This window comes from Gymnodraco acuticeps, unplaced genomic scaffold (genome assembly GCF_902827175.1).
Source record: "Gymnodraco acuticeps unplaced genomic scaffold, fGymAcu1.1, whole genome shotgun sequence".
NCBI classification, from domain to species: Eukaryota; Metazoa; Chordata; class Actinopteri; order Perciformes; family Bathydraconidae; genus Gymnodraco; species Gymnodraco acuticeps.
The window spans coordinates 7,264,283-7,286,240 of NW_022991154.1; the positions used below are offsets into that span (position 1 = coordinate 7,264,283).

The 21,958-nt window shown below is 40.9% G+C and overlaps 1 protein-coding gene across 1 annotated transcript; it reads right to left on the reverse strand.

The window, feature by feature from the left end:
• Positions 1–11,021: 11,021 nt before the first annotated feature.
• On the reverse strand, positions 11,022–20,189 carry gorab (golgin, rab6-interacting). The gene is given in 7 exon segments (XM_034237554.1): positions 11,022–12,928; positions 18,427–18,509; positions 18,511–18,568; positions 18,676–18,777; positions 19,547–19,671; positions 19,673–19,848; positions 19,993–20,189. Coding segments are annotated over 7 exon segments (1,035 nt in total). The 5' UTR covers positions 20,048–20,189; the 3' UTR covers positions 11,022–12,492.
• Positions 20,190–21,958: the final 1,769 nt, after the last annotated feature.

Sequence of the window (21,958 nt, forward strand, 5' to 3'; positions counted from 1 at the left end):
CCGCGACAAAAATAGGATTGATCCTAATTTTAGAGAAGCGCTGAGCTGAGCCGCTTCTGGGACGCGTCTGAGCCGTAACGCGGCGCGTGTGGTGTAATAGCACCCATTGACTAGAGTGGCCGCGATCCTTACGACCGCCGCGGCGCGGCCGTAACACGACGCAGACGCTCCTGGTGTGTTTTGGGGGTTATCGGTACTGCAATTTCTGAAGTGCTAGAGTGGCGTTCTGGTGCTCTCCGTCAGAACTGCACCCCTGTCAGACGAGACATGTACCACGTGATGCTCGTGTTGTGTTCAAGGACCCTAACCTTGGCCAGGAAAAACAGGCACTCGCTTGTTTAATTTTTTTGCGGTCTAGATTTCTTACATTTTTTTCTTTTTTGCGTGTGTTTATAAATTACCTCGAGGGCCATACCAAATTGTCTCATGGGCCGTATACGGCCCGGAGGCCGGAGGTTCCCCACCCCTGCTGTAGAACATTCAACTGTAGCGCTGGTGCATTAATGGGAAACCCTTAATGTTTGAGCACCCTCTATGAAACTTCAAGCTACCCCACAGCACCCCCTAGAGAAAATCTCTGGCGCCGCCACTGGTTACAATGGCGTTTGTTAGCAACCAGAAAATGACAGCAGGGGTGCCCAACCAGTCGATCGCGATCGAGGAGATTCCCAGTCGATCGCGAGATGTGTCTAAAAATAGAACAACAATATTCTGTTTTATCGTTAATGTCCTGTAACATAATCTTCCTGTGCCAGAATAATGCACTTGAACGCATCAAAGCTTTGTGATTGGCCGGCGTGACCCCATGTGTCGGGGGGTGGCTGGTGGGCAGTGGGCAGTGCACTAGTTCGCTAACGTTGTCCGTGTCAACAGGAGTGACAGTCCGCACACACACAAGACCGCAATTATGGCAGAAGCAAAACATATATAATTTTCACTCCGAGTGGGAGGATGATTATTTTTGTATCTATTCCAATTCAAAGTCCATCTGTCTCATCTGCAATGCGAGCGTGGCTTTATCGAAGAAGGGTAATTTAGGAGCGGCATTTCAAAACAGTGCACAAACGCTACGAGACGGAATTCCCTCCTAATTCTGCCCTCCGCTCCCAAAAGGGGAGGGGCCTGAAAGGACAGCTAAATGCACAGCAGTCCATTTTCACCAGGCCCAACAACAAGAGCAAGGCAGACCAGAAAGCATACCAGAGCATCTTATCGTGTCAGTCACGTTCTTGCGAAACACATGAAGTCTTTCAAAGACGGCGAAGTTGTGAAAGAAGCATTCCTGGAGGCTGCGACGCTCAATAAAAATAACAGTAGCATTTCAACAGGTTTTTGATATGATAAAAACTCAAGTTAGATACCGTTATTAATCAGCTGTAAGTTTGAGCTTGTTTGAACTTATTCATTATAATTATTGTACAAAATGGTATAAGAATGCAAACTTAAATTGATTATAATCTATTATCAATTCAGGTTAAGATAGTGTTGCTTGCATCCTATTTTAAAGGCATTTATTTTTATAATCTACTAAAATGCAACAAAAAAAGGGTTTGATTCTATTAATTTTGTCTTTTTTATTGTGTAGCTTCAGATCTGAGTTGTCTTATTAGTAAGCCTCATTTATACTTTTGTAGCAACACTATTTTTATATAATGGCAAAGAAAGGGTTCAGAGTCTTTTCTTTGTTCCTGTGTCATATGTGGCAGCACTGTTCAATGCTTCTTGAAAACATTACCCACTGTATAGTGATGTGTGAATAAACTCCAACTCTGTATCAACAACACTGTTGTGTAACTTCAGTTAAATACTTGTATGTGTGTAGATTAGAAAGAGGTAAGATAAAGGATCTGCAGTATTTTATGAAGTATAAATCGTACAAAGGTCAGTTTTATACAAGTAGAAGTGTGTATTTACCTGGTAGTAGGCTGTCAGTAATGGCTACGCCTCTCTATTTGGACTGGTAGATCTCGGCAGACTGGCAACTTTAAAAGTAGCTCTCGGTTCAAAAAAGGTTGGGCACCCCTGGGTTAGGGTAATGTTGTGAATCGAGTGGCCTGTGTTCGTCGTCCATGGTGGTGGTGGGGTTATGGTATGGGCAGGCGTATGTTATGGACGACGAACACAGGCCACTCGATTCACAACTATTACCCTACCCCTACCCCTCACACCAGATACTGACTGGTTTTCGGACCCCCCCAGACCCCCCCCAATAAAGCAAAACTGCACGTTTCAGAGTGGCCTTTTATTGTGGCCATTCTAAGGCACACCTGTGCAATAATCATGCTGTCTAATCAGCATCTTGATATGCCACACCTGTGAGGTGGGATGGATTATCTCGGCAAAGGAGAAGTGCTCATTATCACAGATTTTTTTCAGATTTGTGAACAATATTTGAGAGAAATGGTTATTTTGTGTATATAGAAAATGTTTTAAATCTTTGAGTTCATCTCATGAAAAATGGGAGCAAAAACAAAAGTGTTGCGTTTATATTTTTGTTCATTTGTTTGTTATCACCAAAAATGTGTTCCGTGAAAGTAAAGCAAATTCATAATTAGATAGACATCGTGAGGTATTTATTTTCGGTACAGTTTATGTTGAAACCGTTAGAGAGAGAGTGGCACACTTGTTAGCCTGTTCCATTCTTCTTCGTTTTCCGAAGCCGTGGCAAGCACACATGCTTCGTTTCTGAAGGAAGTGACTTGGAAGTACGCGACTACCAAGCCAGCATTCTCGCGATTGAGAAACACCCAGAGTGTGTGTGTGTGAGGAGCTCCGCGGATTGGTCGTGGGTCCATTTGGGTATGGGCACGTCACTGTACCCAGGAAGAAAAAGAGAAATCTCCAACGAGGCGTTCTGGGGCAGCATCGACAGGTCTTTTCTGTGTTAGAGTTTTACTCGCTACAGGGTGTACTTTGAGGGTTTGTGACTCTGCAGACCGTTTACATGCAGAAAAACCTTCATAACACACAAGGGGACGGGTAATAACCGGAAAAGCATGACGTGGGACCTTTAATTACTTGTATCAAACAGCTGCACTGAGGTTAATCCAGTTATATCTACCCAAACAGCTCCTGACTGTAACAGCTGCAGGCTCAGTGTAATCAGTCCCTCGCTCACAGGTGTGATTCTGTTCAGAGGCTTACCCAATCAGAGCAGGAGAAAAGTATGGACCCGCCTATCCTTCAAACCCTGAGTTGTTGGCATTTCCAGAAATGTATATCTCCCAAATGTTTCTTGTTAGAATAAAAGTCCCCAAAAAGTACAACACCTGTATAAATGGCAACAAAAGAAAAAACATCGTAAATTTGCACAGTAAAGTCAAAATGCCTGACTTCCTGTTGGCTTTAGGACATACCTCCAAGAGGTTTTTATATAGGTTTGAACATATAACACCTGCATACCATTTATATTTAATCTACGTGAATGAATACAGTGACAACACCCTTTAACACCTGTCTAATCCAAAAATAGGCAAAGAGGTGGATCATCGCTGGAGCAGAGGCAGTCCAGGTGACGCAGCAGAAAAGACAGTTTACGGCTAGCGTCCTGCACCCACCTGTCAGTCAAAGCGGCCACGCCCTTAACAAATGTGTAACTCTTTTGTAGTGAACTGGTACATTAGCTTTTGATGCCCAAACCATTCTTTACAACAAGGCCTTATCATGTTTACTTCAGCTCTACATTTGTATTTGTGGGTTTAGGGAATGTACTCGCCATCGGAGCCAGCCTCAAGTGGCTTTCCGAGGAACTGCCTATTGTTGCTATTTCCTGGTTAGCTTAATTGTTCTGCACCATAGGATGCTGGGTACCACGTTGTTATAGTTAGTTAGTGAATAGTAAATAAAGGTCACAAGAACTCCTGTTACTGTTACGTACCACCGAATCTGCAAAGGGGAGCACTAAGTCCAGCCCTCAGATGAATGCAGTTGAGTAAAGAGAAGGTGTTTCCCTCTAAATTCAGAGAAAGTAGAGAGTCTTCAACCCTTCCCACCTCAGTGTTGGTACTGAACTGTTGGTTTGAGAGGTGGTGGGGGTGAAGGGATGAAGTAATGGAGGGAGCTGGATAGTAAAGGTGATGCGGGGGGGGGTTTAGTTGGGGGTTTCATGTGTTCAGATGGCAGGAGTCGACTCTGGGCTCCAAGCTGCCATAGACATCCCGTAGCTTCCAGCCCCTGATCTGGGAAAAGAACACTTGATGCCATCAAAGGGACGCAGATTGAATCCAGATGTGCCTCTCTCGTTCTTTCCATGTATTTAATGAAGGCACAGGGATAGAGTAGACTTTTTCATCATTAGTTTTCCCCCCAGATTCTCTTTTCCTGCCTACAAGTCCATTCCGGTGCCAGCTAGGGCAGAGGGAAAAAAAGAAAAAAAGGCCTCCCCATGTCTCAGACTCACAGTCTTTCCTCCAGGGCCCCTATTCTTTGTTCAGAGTCGATGTGAAAGTGGCCTGTTTGCTCCGGCTGCTACAAGTTTGTCTTTAGCGAATGGAAACGTCTAAACATATCTGAAAGGAAAATGCCATCCTGCAGAGCTGACGTTAGCAGGACGAGTCTGTGAAAAAAAGGCTGAAATGGGCTTTGGTGCTAAACATCTCCATCGGATGAATACATTGGTGCATGGAGGACTAATCTGTCCTTCTGCGTTGAGTTCATTTGGCCAAATAGCAGATAGCGTTGTAGACTTCATAACAAATAGCTGATTTGAAAGGTTATTAAATGTTTGCTACAAGCAGTCAAGCTTTATCTAATTAAAATAACTCTAAATGGTTTGTCAAATTAGCAGATCAAGCATGTTTATTAATAAAGCACATGTAAAAAATGTGTTCTAAACAAAACAAATCAGAAAAACATCAGCGGCAGAATCAATCATTAAGAATCCATTATTGCATGATATGGACGTATAAAGATTCAGAGGTTAATTGTAAAATGTAACAGAATTGTGAGCTGTCAAGATTTTATGATCATTTTAGTAATCGGGAACAACTTCTGAAGACTTCACATTTAGTTTATGCAGCCAAACATCACAGAGTTGTCTCGGAGGAATTCAGTAACCCTGAGTATTGTTGCTTGCAAACTAAATATTATTTTCATTGTTTGAGTCTTGCAAAACTTCTTCAACACTGCTGATTTCCTTCTTTCTTTTCGTTGCTCTGGTTATCATAAAACAGAGGGTTCAAAATCTGTTCACCTGTCAACCAGCATCATTTCAGTCTTCACACACACATACAGGATCTATAATGTATTTGTAATTGTTACTGATTCAACCCATAGTTACTTCATATTGTGAAGAATGAAATGGGCCCATGTTCGATGACACCAACAGAATATTAGCGCCTTTGTGTTCAGCCAAATTGAACCATGTGAGTGTCACTTTGCGTCCTGGGAATTTTTGTCTGCAGCCAAACTTTGACGACCTATTTTCTGTCATTTTCTTTCTCAACACAAAGTAGGAGTGTATTTAATCCCTAAATCTGAAGCAACACTTCATCCAAGTCTCCAAGTGTTTCATCACTGACACAGCCTCACTCAGACACACAGTACGAGTCTGACAGGCGGGCCCTGGGCTCACATTTCACTACGATAGAGTGTGTCACATAAATCTTCTGATACAGTATCAACATGGCCAGAAAAGTGGATGATCATACATGAATGCAGAGCTTCATTAAATTGGTTTCCTGAGTTTGAAATGATCACACAGAGTCATGAAACTGCACACTTTAACTCATGTCAGGGCTGAGAGGCTGAACCGGGATAATGAGGGTCCGTACCAGGGGTTAGTCTGGTCCGGCTCGGGGACACCGTGGGTGGTAACTGAACGGTGAACCCACAGAAACCTGCTGACCCTCGGGGGCCGGCGTAAATCTTAATGAGGTGAATTCAGCAGGCAGGTGAATACACAGTGTCTTTATGCAGCGTGTAGGATTAGGGCTATTGCATTGCAGTGAGTGAAATCCGGATGATTGAAAAAAGCAATTACAGGCCTACTTATATGACATTTCACAAGGATGTGGGGGGTATTGGTCATGCATTACTCATGTTATAATATTCCAACAAGCATAACATGAAAAAACATGTAGCAAGCAATAGATAATTCAAACTAAAAGCAGAATAAATGTAACATTATATAGAATATCTGACCATTTTTAAAGCCTATTTTTAAAAGCAATTCATCAATAGGAATGACTTCCTGCAGCAGTCAGACTACGGCTCATGGTGGATCATCGCACACAACTAACTATAACAACTCTGTTGTGCAAAAACACTGTGTGCAATACATAATGTATAGTATTTATGTAATACTACTTTATTAATGCTTTTAGTACTCGATACCATTGTTGAGATGACTGTGCTATGTGCAATGTACACTTTTACACACTGTTAAAGTTGTCACTGGCTGCTAACTGAGCTACCATTGCTTTGTATATGTTCACTTAATTTTTTAAATACTGCTTTATAATGATATTATTTTTCGTTCCATGTGTTTTCTTTTTCTTTAAGGTGTGTTTACCTCTTTATTTAATGTTACCCCTGTACTCTACTAAATATGTTTGCATTTTGTCTGTACTGGCTTCTGGCTGAAACGCTGTAGCCTAAATGTCCCCGCTGTGGGACCAATCAAGGATCTCTGATACTTATTATTGACCAATAGAATAATTGTTGCTAATCTCTCAAAATACCATAGCAAAAATATTCATAAACAGTAACATTTAACATCACTATTTAACAAGTAACCCTTTACAAAAACAGTGAATGGCTTTAGATATAACAGGAATGCAAACATATTGGTTTCATAGTTGTTCGTGTGACTTTTAAAGGAGCAGAAATAGAGTAAAGCACCATATAAAGTAGTTAAATTAAGTATGCAATAATTAAAATGCTGCTTACATGCTTTTAAACTCAGTGTTGATTTTCTAATATAACATTATGCTAATACTTCTCTTTAGGTTGTGTTTTAAATGCACTAGATTACTTTGACTTGTGTGTGTGGTTTAGGGTTGGGTGTGTGTACACTGTAGTAATCATTTGGATTTAAAAACTTCCCCAGACCTGTCAATCAAAGTGAAATAACATACCTTCATGGTGTTAATGTGCTTCCTTTCTCAGCTGGTCCTGCATCAACTCAGTCTCTCAGTGCAGGTCTGGCCCCGGGCTGAGGAGGACGATGATGTTGAAGGTGATGAAGGTGAGGATGTCGCCACCCTGCCGCCGCCGCTGTCCACTGACCCCTGGTGCTGATTGGAGCAGCGCTTTGGCCCCTGTCCTGTTTTATTTCCCTAATTGGGAGTAAATGGCCTCCTTGTTGACTCTCCACATCCTGTGCAGGAGCACATGTTGCAGACACGCTCCCCTGGCTGCTGGCTGATTGCAGAGCTGCACCGGGACTCCTCTCAGCAGATCCCACTCACACACTCTGAGCTGATTACAGATCCAGAGGCGCTGGAGCTGGGTCACATAACAATGCAGCAGAACAAATGTTAGCTGGCCGGTTTTGTTAAACACGCAGGAAGTACTCACATCCCTTACTTTTCACATCATATAAAGGATATTTGTATGTCTTTATAAGGATCCCCATTAGTACTGTGAGCATTGGCTATTCTACCTCGGATCCACACATAAACACAACACACCTGAACAAACAAAACAACTTATATCATGTAATTAACAATCATTGGAATTGTAAAAAAAAAGATAATTCCTTTAACCATCCTGCATTCACACATATTACATTTCCAGAATATAGGGTAATGAAAAATAAAAAAGTAATAATAACTGAAATAATAACACCAATGTAAAGTTATGTTTAGATTTGCTGCCTCGTGGTGGAATATTACTACATTCATTAAGGCCTAATCAAAGTAGGCACTTGGGTATTCGGGGGCCACTTCTTCTTGAGTATTTATTTTACGCCACTTAATACTTAAATGTCCTCCCCTTTTAGAGGGAAACTATCACATTTGTAGTAAGATTTGCAGATTTTACACACAGAACATGTGATTAGTTGTTTATGTTCATTAGATTGTTTTACTTTGAACTATAGGCTATACAAAGTATATGAAAATATGAAGGACACAGGAATGAAAAAAAACGGGAAATGTCTATTGTGCATAATACATATGTTTACTTTTAATGTTTAAATGTACATTTTTGCTGATTTTGCACTAAGTATGCTTTGGATGCAGAACTATGTAATGGGTGTTTTTTATATATTGTATGCTATTGCTACTTTTACCTAAGTCTGCTATGTCACTTGGGTAATATTGGTAAGGTAATGTACTGTAGACTAGTTTTGTTAATTATTTTTTTCTTTATTTACGATTGCTGTTGTAAATGTCCCTCCTCCATTATCTCTTATCTTACAGGCTACCTTAACCTACCCTGAATTATCTTTAATATATAGAAGAAATTCAGTATGTCTAAATCTATGTGGTAATGAAGCGGATTCCGATTCACATTTTCAACGAAAAAAAGGTAAAGGCAAAGGTTCTTAATTTAATTCCACTTAGTGCCTTGTCAAATTAGATTTTATAATTGCAAAAATAATTGACGAATGTGTTAATAAAACAAATAAATCCCCCAAATTAAGGTAAAAACCCGTAAAATAATTGATATTTTACCTGCGCTTAAAAACAACCTTTATCTATTCCCGCGCATCCAATTAGGCTGACGGATCACGTGCTCATGGCCTGACAGAAATACAACTCTCCACATTATGCCAGAGATCAATGCATCTATGGGATCGAGCTGAAATAAACCAGAAAACGTTTTTTTGTTGAAAAAACTGCTTTGTTATGATATGATCTGCAAATGAACTCCAGCTGTCAGATAAATGTGGTGTAGCCTAGCAAAAAATATATAAATACTACACCGCCAGTAATTGCGTTTAATTGTGAGTAAACGTAGCCCTACTTATACGAGCTATCTGTGTCCCCTCTTTATATTTTACGACACGTTTTGTTCTGCTGTTGTTTCCATTGTTGCAGGCGGCTCGCGCTGCCCTGCTGAAACTGTAAACGGTCTGTGGCGTCCCGACATAAAACAGCCAATCTGCTCCTGATTAAAACAACACGGAGGGTTTACACAGCAAGGCCGTGTGAAATTAATTCAGCCGAACTCTCTCTCATTATTACAAAACCCCAAAGCCCGCGAAAAAAAACCCGTTTAACACCGCAAAGATTTAACCAAAATACACAATCAGTTCATTAGTGGGTTCATTTATTTGAGAGTTTGGTTCGTTTTAAATATAAATTAATGAACAAATATTTTCCAAACCACAAATGTTTCTTAATTATTGATATATATTTTAGTTTGTTTTCCTCTCATAATACACATTAATTCGCATATGTATCGAATTTGTTACAATTATAGCCTATATTTAAGTGTCACTAAGCCAAATTAGGTTAAACTTCCTCTATTTTTACTTAGAAAGAGTCCAATTTTCATATCACTGCGCAAAATAATGTATATTGAAAACATCGATGGGTTTTTAATGGGATGTATCCTTAATTCGGCTACAACAGTGAAGGTTTAAATCAAACGTAGAAATTAGCATGTTAATAATAGAGCAGCTAAATGTAGATTGTGTTGATTGCCATAACAAATAAAAGGGGCATGGGACTACTTCCCGATAGTGGGCCGCCTCCTTATAGTATTTATTGTCACTGTTTTTCTGTGTCTTCATGCTGTACCGACAGTGGGTTCAGAGTTCAGTTGATATAAAGGTGAAGGCTCCAGATGGTTGAGGTTTTCAGGAAAACTTGATTTGGGTTTTTTTTTTCTATGGCTCTCGAACTTCTCGGGTTTCAGAGTCTCTCTCGACCTGTCGGGGGACGCCAGCGCCACATAAATCACACTTTACTTTATAAACCCTCCGCTCTCTGAAGTCCGGCCCAACACACACACACGCACAGAAACACACTTCTCCCCAATGGAAATGTATTTCTATAAGCCATTTCTGCAATTTGGAGCCCGGCTGGATGCCCTAATATCAGCAGCCTGTATCTTTTCATTTTTCTCTTGTCATAATCCAGAGCACACTTTCTTTTCAAAAGGCCCCCCCTCAAAGGAGTTCTGACAATTATCATTATTCCCATTTTAAAATGAAGCAGTGGGTATAGGATCATGTGAAAATCAAAATGTAAAGAAGCTTCGTTTGTGTTTGTGTTGTGCATCTACTAAACACATATACAAATGTTACTCAACAGCAGAGCACTTAACAATCTGAAAAGGGCCATTGTGCATAAAACGTTTTTATTCTTTGTTTCGATTTATGAATTATATTCTCTTTTTTATTATTACTATTATTGATGCATCAAGAGGCATTTTAAAATGTGTATTACTGATGGAATCCAACTTTATCAAGTAATGAAAAGTCTATAACTTGCTTTTCATGAAAAAAATAAAGAGAAAAAATGTTTAAAACAAGTATCTTTTAAGGGAAAGCTTAAATTGAGGACTTCAATCTCTTGGTATGGATGTATTGCTGCTAGCATCAGGACATTAAAGCATCATCATTATTGAGAAGAGTTTAAATCTGCAAGTAAATCTAGTGGAGAAGACGTGTGGCTAATGTAGTATAAAAGGAAACACTAAAGTAACTCAAAATTGACCAAGTAAATCTATGTCATTACATTCCTACAGTGTGTTTTGGTATGACATCATTCAGTCCTATTTATCTGATTATAATTTGGCTGAACCTGATCCCAAATCTGCTGCGGGGGACTTCAAACGTTGACCTTGGGGCTGGGACAGACAGGACGGTGGTCACTCTCCCTCTCCGAGCTTCTACCTCCCGACTAATTAAAAAGGCTGCTTTTACTGCCTCTCCCTTCAGACGGCCAGATGTGACCGGAGCGCTGTAAAATCTCAAAGCGCTTTACAGAAACACTTACTGCACTTTCAAAAACCACTTGCAAAAGCGATGAGAGTCCCAAAGTGCTCCCCGTGTTAAATTCCTTCCAGGAGCTTCAGTCCTGATAAGTCATTATCTAAAATGAGCACAAAATACAAGAAAAACACACTTTGTTTTAAAGAATTTATTTTAGTAAAATATCACCTTTTTAAAATATTTACCCCATCACTTTAAATGCTTACAATCAGGCGCTCAGGCCCACATATTTGAAGTTTAACATCAGATTGTTATCATATATATTATGTTCGACACATTGTGCAGCCAGAGAAAGTAAACTGCAGAATCCCATGCAGCTGAAAGCATCTGTACATACATTAGCAGATATCATCTTACCCTTCAGGAGGCCCGCTGCTCCTCCACTGCACTGACAAGACCAGAATTAGCTTTGTGAAACACGAGCCCGCGCCGGCCTAACATGTTCATCTACAACACATGAGACAGAAGGAATACAAATGGATTCATACCTCCTTCCCATCGGCGTGAAACTGAGACTCTCCAGGAAGTAAACGGGACCCATCTTTCACTGTCGCCCACAACGACCAAGAACTTCGGAGTACAACCTGTGCTCACAGAGATGTAAAACCACATGTTTGGAAGAAGAGATTTCTTTCTTTTGGAAGACGTAAAAAGCAAACCGACTGAGGATAATGGTTGCAAGATACTCCAAATGACTCAGCAGCTGAATATGATTCTGTCTGGCCCTGCAGGTACACACACTGAGGGCCCTTTGAAATGTTCTATCATTTACCCCACAAAAGACTTCCAAGTTCACAAGTGTTGCCTAAATACAAGCCATGAAAGAAATAGGCGTAAACAACTTCTGATTATTAGTTTGGTAAATAAAATGTCAGAAAATGATGAAGAATATCTATCCCAGTTCCTCAAAGGTCTTTAAATGTCTTGTTCCGTCAATCCAAAACTATTCACATAAATATGATATAAATAAAAGAAAAGCAGGACATCTCAATAATTGGTACGCAATAGTTGTTTCTGCCATTTTTACAATTATTAAAATAATTGGCAAATATTTTACTAATCCATTAGACGCCGACTAAAAACAGTAACTATATGATCAAAACATCAGTACACATGATTATTAATCTGAGCAGCTGTTTGATGTAGTAAAACGCTGCTAATCTGCAACAACAAAAGCCTTTTGATGGACGTGCAAGACTGCCCACATTACAGTATGTGTGATTGCTGATTCACTGTTTTAGCCCATATGGGATAAATATGACAAAATGTGAAGCTGCTATAAAAATGTCATCTTGGTGAATAACTGAAAAAGGATGTGCTTAATTTTTCAAAATGTAATAACCAAAACCCAAGCCATAAAGACAACGGATGCAGGACAGAAGCCCTGTTCCATTCCCCCCGAGCGCCTCCCTATGAGGAACCAAAACGTATTTCGCACTAATATTTAGTAGCGTAAAAGTGTCATTTTTGGGAGAACTGTTGGTCTGGATGATACATCATTGCGTTCCACATCTAGCATACAGTGGAAAAGGTGGTAGTGTTTTTAAATGAATGCCTACAGTGCAGTTTGTGCAATAGTCCCACTATTGTCTGTCTCTTTGGCATCAGGAGGCCACAAGTTCACTCTGAAAACCGTTTTCCAGTTTTTTCCAGTCTTGTTCGGTCTTTGGTGGTTCAGTCATCGGGTGGTGCTCCTGCTGGACGTCACCTCCGTTCTCCTCCTCCTCCTCTGTGGGTTTACAGTCCTCACTCGATCGCACTGTTCCCTCCTGTTTCTCCAGCGAGCCGTTTTCTTGTTTTGTTTTTTTCTGCGTCTCCACACAGCCTCCTCTCTCCTCCTCTCTCTGCTTCTCCAGCTCTTCCTCGGTGGTCTGAAGGTGCAGCTGCTGCATCAGCTCCTCCAGCTTGTGGGCCTTGCGCAGCTCGTTCTGCTGGATGATGGCGCAGAGGTGCTCCGTCAGCTGCTCCTTCACCTCCGTCTTCTTGTGCAGGTCCAGCTTGCTCTGCACGTACTCCACCTCCGCCTTCTCATAGCGCTTTCTGAGGGAACATGGAAAGGAAATGTTAAATAGAACAAGGCTGCACAACTTTTTATTTAAATGATGCATTGTCCATCATATTTATCTTTTACATACAATGAATTCAAATGTAAAACGTAAGACTTGTATCAATCCCTAAGAGGAGCTCCAGTTTGTCAGTGCTCATCATGTCACCTCTTAATGCTTTCTTTATGTGAAAACTTAACCACGTGAGTGTAAAAGATGGACAGAAATAAAGCGAGGATTCCTATATTTTTGAGAGAAAATATTCAGCAAACATATTAAGGACATGGCTAAGTAGTGTTGGGAAAAAAACATTTGAGAATTTGGTGATATGATCATTTAACCGATTAGTTTGAACAGGAAAACAAATGTCTAGTATACTTTGGTTCCAGCTTCTTGTCCGATTTCTTTCTTCTGTTTTAGATCCCTTTTCACATTGAATATATATTTACATTTTGGACTGTTTGTTGTAGAAACAGCTCATCAGCTTCAAACAATATTCTTTGAAGTATAGATTGCATTTTTTATTGATGATATGTTAAGCAACTTAGTTGGACTGATCAGATTCAGAATTTTCCAATTCTAACATTTGAGAGCCTTTTGTTTTGTGAAATGTCAAAATATGTTATGTAGAGAAGATCTTTATAAAACTATGGTATTGTATTGGCACAAACCCGCATGATTCCTCCAACGATCTCTGAATGCAGAAACTATTTAATTGCGAGGAACAGGACGTCACATGCAGTTTGGACACGCTGCAGTAACTAAAACAGATGATGTCAAATATTTCTCCTCGGAGGGGGGGTTTATGTTGTACCTCAGCGAAATCTACACAATTGATTGTATCAACATAATCCTAACACAATCCAGTGAGATGACTGTGTGAAGGTCAGGTCCTCTTCCCATTATACAAACATCCGTAATGAAGAGCGTTTCATGACTTTGCGCTAATCTGGCTACACAAGAGACTGAATGAGGAAATCACGGCTACAAGGTCAAACAAAGCGGCTCTGGGTAATTGCTGGAAGAAAAAACAAACAATATTTTAAATCACACTTTACACATTCTGTGACTGCAGCGAAAGTTTTTAGGCCGCACTGATCAAGAAGAGTAAAATAACTAATTATGTTGGTTACATTTAGCTTTTTATTCAGGGTTTTAGTTCTAATCCTGTTTCATTAGTCTCTGTGTGTTGGCTCTCGAGATCATCGGATCAGAGTCTGCTGTTTTTCAGTGTTTGAGAACATGTGGATAACAAGCGTTGGAAGAATACAGGAATACTGGAATCCATCTGCAGGGGGCAGCATTAACAGTGAAAGTCCAGTTTATTATATGCAATTTTTTTTTAATTCAAATCTCTGTAAAATATGGTGTTTAGAAGAAAACAAATCCTGAGAACTTGGTGGCAGTTGTATGACATCTCATCTGTCCACATGTTGAAGTGTGTTTTAGCAAACCCCAAAACCTCATATGTTTCATCATGTTGAAGTAAACTTAATAAGTAGAGTTGTCGCTTCCTCAATAAAAGTTTGCAAATGAAATTCAACAGTGGCAGGGTGTCAGCTCTCTTTATGGCTACTCAAGCCTACACTCTGTGATGCTGGTCTGTCCTTGAGGAGAGTTCAGAATAGTGAGAGAAACAGTGAAAGCTTTGATTATGTATCCAAAACACTGGTCCTACAGTAGGTGTCACTATGAGACATGTGATGCCCCTGTGGGTTCATCTGGAGAGGGTGTGGCTGTGCTGTGTCCAGCCTTGATTGCAGTAACTCAGGGCACATGGGTCTGGTGCCCTGCAGCTACTTAAAGCCTCTCTGCTTTTTCCTACAGGCACCCGGCTCTGTTGAGTATGCTATTAGTTACATCAGTTGCTTTACTTTGTGCACCTCAACCCCCTCACACATACATGTCCATGCGACCCTCACCCTGCATTTACACTACTGATACCACTGACGTCCACACCTCATGCTTTACTTACTTTGCACTTTAATTAATTTGAATTGTTTGCTTAAATAAACATATTTTATTAACCATTGATATGGTTGTGGCCTTTTGAGCCAGGTCATAACAGACATGTCAACCAATTGATTTAGAGCGTTACAGACTAAAGACAGCTTGCTTCAAAATGTTGCAGCAGCTCCCAAGCAATCAGAGTACAACCTGAAATCTTGCAGAATACACACATTTTGTTGCATTCAGAGCCGGTTGTTTTGAATCTGAGGTTTGAGCACATTTAAACATGTTTTTAAATATGACAGCAGATTAATATAGTGAGTTGATGATGTGTCTGTCTGCATTTTATTCTGCATACTGTGCTACATTAATCCAGCCATTTGCCCCAACGTTTGACATCCACAAAAAGAAGGTAACATTTTATGAGACTCATCTAATTAACATGCAATGATTCTGCAAGAGCGCCACTATCACAGTGTGAATGGGCCATTGGGATTGTAAGTACTTTACATATAGAGCTGCCCCCTTTTCTTGGCTCAAATTGAAACACTAAAGAAGTTTGATAGATGCCTGTTTCTAAGGCCCCCGGCCACACGAGGACGAAAACGGTCGTTTGCGTTACTGTTTAGTGTCATATAGACCATTCGGCCACACGAGGACGACCGAATACGGCACTAAACGACTGCGGAAACGATAACGGGTCCCAAGGTGGATAGAACGGCATACGCAACGCTCTGGGGGGGTCCAACGGCTCCGTGTGTACGCCCTATACGATCATTTTCTGATAATGATGAGGCAAATAGCCCCGCCTCTCCCCACCTCTGCTGCTCACCCCCGCGTCAAATTAAACTGCACACTGAATTCAGATTATTTAGCTTTCTCTCGATATGGACCTAAACGCGAGTGAAGTCTAATCTGACAGGACGGAGACACGCAGCTCTGCTCACCTGCAGCTCCTTCCGCTGTGATGCGGCGGTGAACGGAGCAAAACACACACTTCAAGTCAGATCATCACCCTTAGCTATTTTAATTACCTCTCAAACTACCTAAACTAGTTATAGATATGTTTATTTTTACTGTCGGCCGTGTCACTTATTACTGGATCAGCTGCTGCATGAGACAGACACTGGCACTGTCCAAAGAGAGGGAGGAAAAAGAGAGGCTCCGTGTATTTTATTATTATATTATATAGAGTCGTTATTCATTTGTTTTAAAGCTCAATAAATAACAAAGAAGACCTTTGACCGGCACTTTTATAATTTTGTCTGGAAGATTTCAACTTTAATACACGTTGACTGGCGAAAAACTCTGCCCGGTTCCCTCGGCCCCCACCGCGGAGAATAAACAGAAGGGCAACCATGACAACCATGCTTCTTCGATGCTTTTGTGGAGGAAGTTACAGCGCCACGTACAGGCTCCTGCATATGTACTGCAGCTTCTCCAGCAGTTGGAGCTAAACGGAGCTGTCTCGTGTGGGCAGACACTATCCGGATAACTATTGCGTGTGGACGGAAGCTTGTTTGCGATTGCGTTTGCGTTAATCCTATGCGTTTAGCCGTTTTCGTCCTCGTGTGGCCGGGGCCTAAGACCCCATTTACACGGGAACGTTTACACACCGTATGCATTTTCGGTTCACACGCATTCGGTTCAGAACCGGTTCTTCGGTGTCCGACTGGTGCTGCGTCATTGCGTCATCGTTTGCGTCATGACGTAACCGTTTGCGTGCCTGCTTCATATAGCCAAACCGCGCGGAAACCCCTCACAGCTCACACCGACAACAACAACAATGGCCGATTGTGCTCCAGCTTCCTCTGCACCTCTTCGGAAGACCAGATTCCCAGGTAGCTAGTCTCTTCAGTGGACCACTGCTGCTTGTTAAGTTTCTCCATCGTTGTGTACAAGCTGGATAAAACGCCGGCTTTTGTTGTTGTTCAGGAGTTGATCTGTCTCTGCCCCCGCCTCGACGTAAGCGTGACGTATGTGGTGCTTTTGCTCTAGCCGGAAAAAATGTTGGTGCTTGAAACGAACCGGATTCCAGAGCTAAGAGGCTGCTCCGCTGCGGTGTGAACAGGAAAAAAACTGTGCTTTTCAAGCTCCAGCTCCGAACCGGCCCTGAAACACCGTTGGTGGCGCTGCTGCCGCCACAAAATACACCAAAAGCAGCGAAGAAGCATGGTTGCCCTTCTGTTTATTTTCCGCGGTGGACGGCGTGTTCTCCTGCTGTAAATCTCTCCTGTTAGTCCACCAGCAGATGAAAAACACCCACCTCTCCGCCTCTTCCAGGGGACGAGGGAACCGTGCGGCAGAGTTTCCGTTAACATTTTTGTCCGCCGGTCAACATGTCCGTTAAAGTTGAAATCTTCCGGACAAAATTAGAAAAGTGCCGGTCAGAGGTCTTCTTTGTTATTTATTGAGCTTTAAAACAAATTGATAACAACTCTATATAATAATATAAGAATAATAAACGGAGCCTCTCTTTTCCTCCCCCTCTTCTGACAGCCCAGCAGCTGATCTCTGAGCAGGAGACATGGGGAGAGGGAGACGTGGGGAGAGGGAGACGTGGGGAGAGGGAGACGTGGGGAGAAGGAGACGTGGGGAGAAGGAGACGTGGGGAGAGGGAGGCGGGGCTATTTCATCGTTATCAGAAAATGATCGTATACAGGCGATTACACGGAGCCGTTTGCCCCCCCAGAGCGTTCCGTTTGCAGCTCTATCCAACTTGACTCGTTATCGTTTGCGGGGTCCGTTTCTATCGTTTTGTTACGGCCTCGTGTGAACGAAAGGGCTATACGCAAGAGAAACTATGCGGATACAACCCGCTTCGTCCTCGTGTAAACGGGGTCTAAATCTCTCTAACACTTGAATAAGGGCTTGTATGAAGTGTTGCAGTGACTACATATTTTTGTAGTTAGCATTGCAAGGGCCATTTCAGTAAATTAGTAAAGTAGAGATTTCAGTAAATTATAGAAAATAACATCCGTGGCAGAATGGCAGAACATTTATGATACTTGCATGTTTTGTTCAGCAGGATAATCTCCACATATTAACACCACTGCCTTCTTTTTTTAAACCTAAATGCAATCAGCAGAAGTAAAAAATGCTAACATGAGGCTATGAACAAACTCCATCACTCATGTGATTTTGCGTCACCGCTGCTAAACTAAAGGCGGACTAGTGTTCATTGTGATGACGTTTAGTAGTCTCATTTGGTCAATGGTAAGCAATCGCTGTTATGATGCTACATAGAAGCTTTGGACAGATGAGTGGGGTATTTACTGACGCATTGTATGTCATAGAACATATGAAAATGTATTGATCTTGTATTAACTACAGAACTTATTTCAGGCATCTTACCGACATATGCCAACTCAATTCGAGGTGTTATGACTCATTCCTTCACGACTCTATAGGAGCCTACAGCCAGGGAAGATTTGGCGATTTTTCTGATTTGGATTCCTGAGCCTGAGTCTGTAGCTGTTGTCATGTGCACAACCTTAGCTTAGTTTCTAGAGTTGGTTATTATCACAAGATGTCTCTCTCTACCTGGCACCGGAGAACTCCCAGCTGGCCTGTTCTATCCGGCTTCTTAGGATGCCGATATCATTGGAAACCATGTCATCGAGGGTCCTGGAGCTCCTTCTGGATCCTCTTCAGCTTCACAGCCTCTGCCTGAGTCTGTTTGGACCTGTGGAAGATACAAAAAACTTATATTTCTTCATTTGGCCTTAATGTTGGGCTTAATTTCATGAAAACAGGTTGCACACTACAGTGCCACAAGATATCCAGACTTACTTCTCAGCGATAGTTTTTGTCAGCAGAGCTTTCTTGCGCTTATTCCTCTCTTCGATTAGCTTTTGCTCTTGCTGCAGATGCTCCAGACGTGTTTGTTCCCGTCTGTAATCAAACACAGAGAAATGAACACACCAAAATGCATTTATATTTTTTAAATGCCCAACAAAAACTAAATCCACAGCATGAAAGGAGGTTTGGGTCTCCTTTGGCAGAAATAGTTCAAAACAAGTATGCAAAGGCAGCTTGATGCAAAGTAAACAAAAGTTGCCTCGAATCCAGCAGAAAGGTTAAATTGGTGGTTATTCAAAAACAACGTAGATACATCAAGTTTAAAGCATCAGTAGAAACCCCAAAACATATAAGTAACTTACACATAAGTAGTGATTAGAAAAAATAGGAGTCATTGTGCTGTATAATGATCCTATCAGTATCAATATTACTGCTGCCTTAAAGTGCACGTTGCATTTTACTGATGTAAAGTGTATAGTGTTCTAATTTAAACTCCTTTAATATCGTTGGGTAGTTTAATCTTCATCAATGCATATGCATCATATTCTAAAGCATCATATGTTTGTAGCTTTGTCAATGTCCTGTAAGAACCAATTATCTCATAAAAAAATAAGGTTAGAAAAACAGCCCTGTTTTCAGCTTTGTGACAATGCACTTACAGCTGATCCAAGAGGCTTTTTAACTTGTATATTAGGCTTAAGAAGTTGTATAATTAATCACAAACATTTAAAAGCAACATATCTGTAGATAAATGGTTTTCACTGGACAGGAAAGGGATGGAAAAACTGTTATCTGGAAACTAAATTGTCAACCAAATGTAGTGAAATCCCAGCAGTAGGTACAATAATGAAAACATACTAACAGTGCCACCTCTTGTTTCTCCAGCTCTTTGACGGCCGGGATCTCCTCTTCTGGAGCCGGCTTTATCTCGCTTGGTTTAGGCTGCACCTCCTGTCTGACAGCCGGAGCTGCTGCCAGGGGCTGTGGGCTGAGGTTCAGGCTCTTCCCTCGGCGGCGGTTTGGTGAGTTGTTGCTCCGGTGGGAGACAAGGAGACCCGTTTTTTTGAGCGGCCATCTGAAGAGCCTTCTCCCGCTGTATCTGCTGTCGACTCCGGTTGGCTGGAGCCGGCTTTCGTCCCCGGGCAGCCGCAGCGGCCATCGCGTCTGGAAACACATGCAGCAGAAAAATTTTCACACTAAATGATTTAGACTTAATGTAACGTTTTTATTTCAAAACATGTCAACAAGTGGGGAAGCTAGAGTCAGTAGCTAACTTCCAAGGCTATAATTAGCAGGAAGATATGTCACCTTTCGGCTGCATCTTCCGTAACTCCTCGTCAGAAAAGCCGGCCCAGCCGCTCATTTTACAGCTTCACGCCGAAAATACTGCAGGCAATACAGCAATAATTATGCATGAAGTAAATATTCTGCTTATTGACCTGGAATAGTCATTTTAAACTTCCAAAAGACGGATCAACTGTGAAGCTCAAAACCTCGCCGCCATATTTGTTTATTAATGCCACGTTAAGGACCCAAAAGAAGACCCGTTGAAGTTACAGATGTCGCCTGAATAAAAAGAAAATAAACACTCGCGTAATGTGAACTTAAATAAAACAATACACAATGCTATCATCATATACAATCTTTATTACACATAACATATTATTCTAGATTTTGTATGCACCTTAAGACGTAAAGGTACATTTGTAGATTATAATACGAAGGGCATATTTATGGTGTGCTACATACTAGCTCCATACATCTCCTTTAAAAGTTACCTTGAATAAATTAATTTGGTATTTATGTGCTTTAGGTTTTATGTCAATGGCGGACGATAGAAGTATTCATATCCTAAAAGTAGCATACAGTACACACGTAAACGTTATTCATTGAGAATGTTGCTTTAATACAAGTATGTCATCATGAAAATGTTGTATTAAGTAGAAACATGCACCCTGTTGCTGTTAAACTATTATATGTCATATCATTTGATTATTATCATTAGGATACTCATGCATTAATGTAAGATATGTTACTTTGGTAATTGGTTGAAATGGGGGTCATTTTGAACAATTAATTATCAATCATTTTCATTCATCAGCTCATTATTTTCAATTAATTGATTGATTATTGGGTTTGGGTGTCCCAATTACCATGGGCCCAAAGTAATGCCTTCACAATGTTTGTTTTCTCCAACCAACAGTACAAGCCTCAATATTATTACAAATAAATTCCAATCATAAACAATATTCAAAGGAATAACAGCAGGTTTGTCTGCAAACATCTTAAATTGAAAAGTAACTAAAGCTATCAGATAAATGAAGTCAAGTAACATTTACTATATTTCCCTCTGAGATGTAGTGAAGTAGAATGATAAGGTTACTTATTAAATTCCAACCTCGGAATTTCCTAATCAGTAGGCTACACAAATTTCCTAAAGATACTGATGCAAAAAGACTGCACATAATTCATGGTGTTCATTTCATTTTCCGCCAATTTTCCGCTTAATTTCTCATCCATTGCCCCGTCTAGCTCTTTTCTTGTAGAGTGACTGCCCGTGTGTCAGAGGGGTGAAAGGTTAATTAAAGAAGTGCTTCATGTGAAAGCAGCATGACATTTAAGTGGTTGTACTGCAAAGGAGGGCAAAAGGAGGGCTACACACACCCTGTGTTCAGAGTGTGGTTTATTATACTAGGTCCCCTTTTGCGAATCAGCTGATTGGTATACAGATATGAAAATAAACTAGAATCAACCAAAAACAATAAATTAAGCAGAAAGTTTTCTCCTTAGATATTTAATTATAAATACTTTTTATCTTAACCCATCTATCCATCCGCATGACTTTAATATGTTAATTTTTTATTCCCAAATGTCTAGCAAGTCTACAAAATCAGGGCATCAGGCTGACTTCAAGAAAAGCAGAGAAGATGAAAAACAATCCATGAAGGCCAAATGGTTTAAGGAATAGATTCATGAGTTTGAAGGCTCAATACAAGTCAAAACACAGAACATATCTTCCCTGAATACCTTGCATGTTTTAGCTATAGCCTTTGTACCATGTTTCAGTGGTTAGAACACTCTGCTATTGTCAGTCCCAACATTACATTAGGGGTCACCATTTATTACTCGGTATGGTTACGCTTTAAAGTGATGTCTGACTTTCAATCAGACTTTTGAAGGTTCTTATGCCTGCCATGTCATGTGCTTTTCTTGTGAATATCGCCTATTAACTCATACAAATTAACAGCAGACGTATCATGTCTGGTGAGTAAGT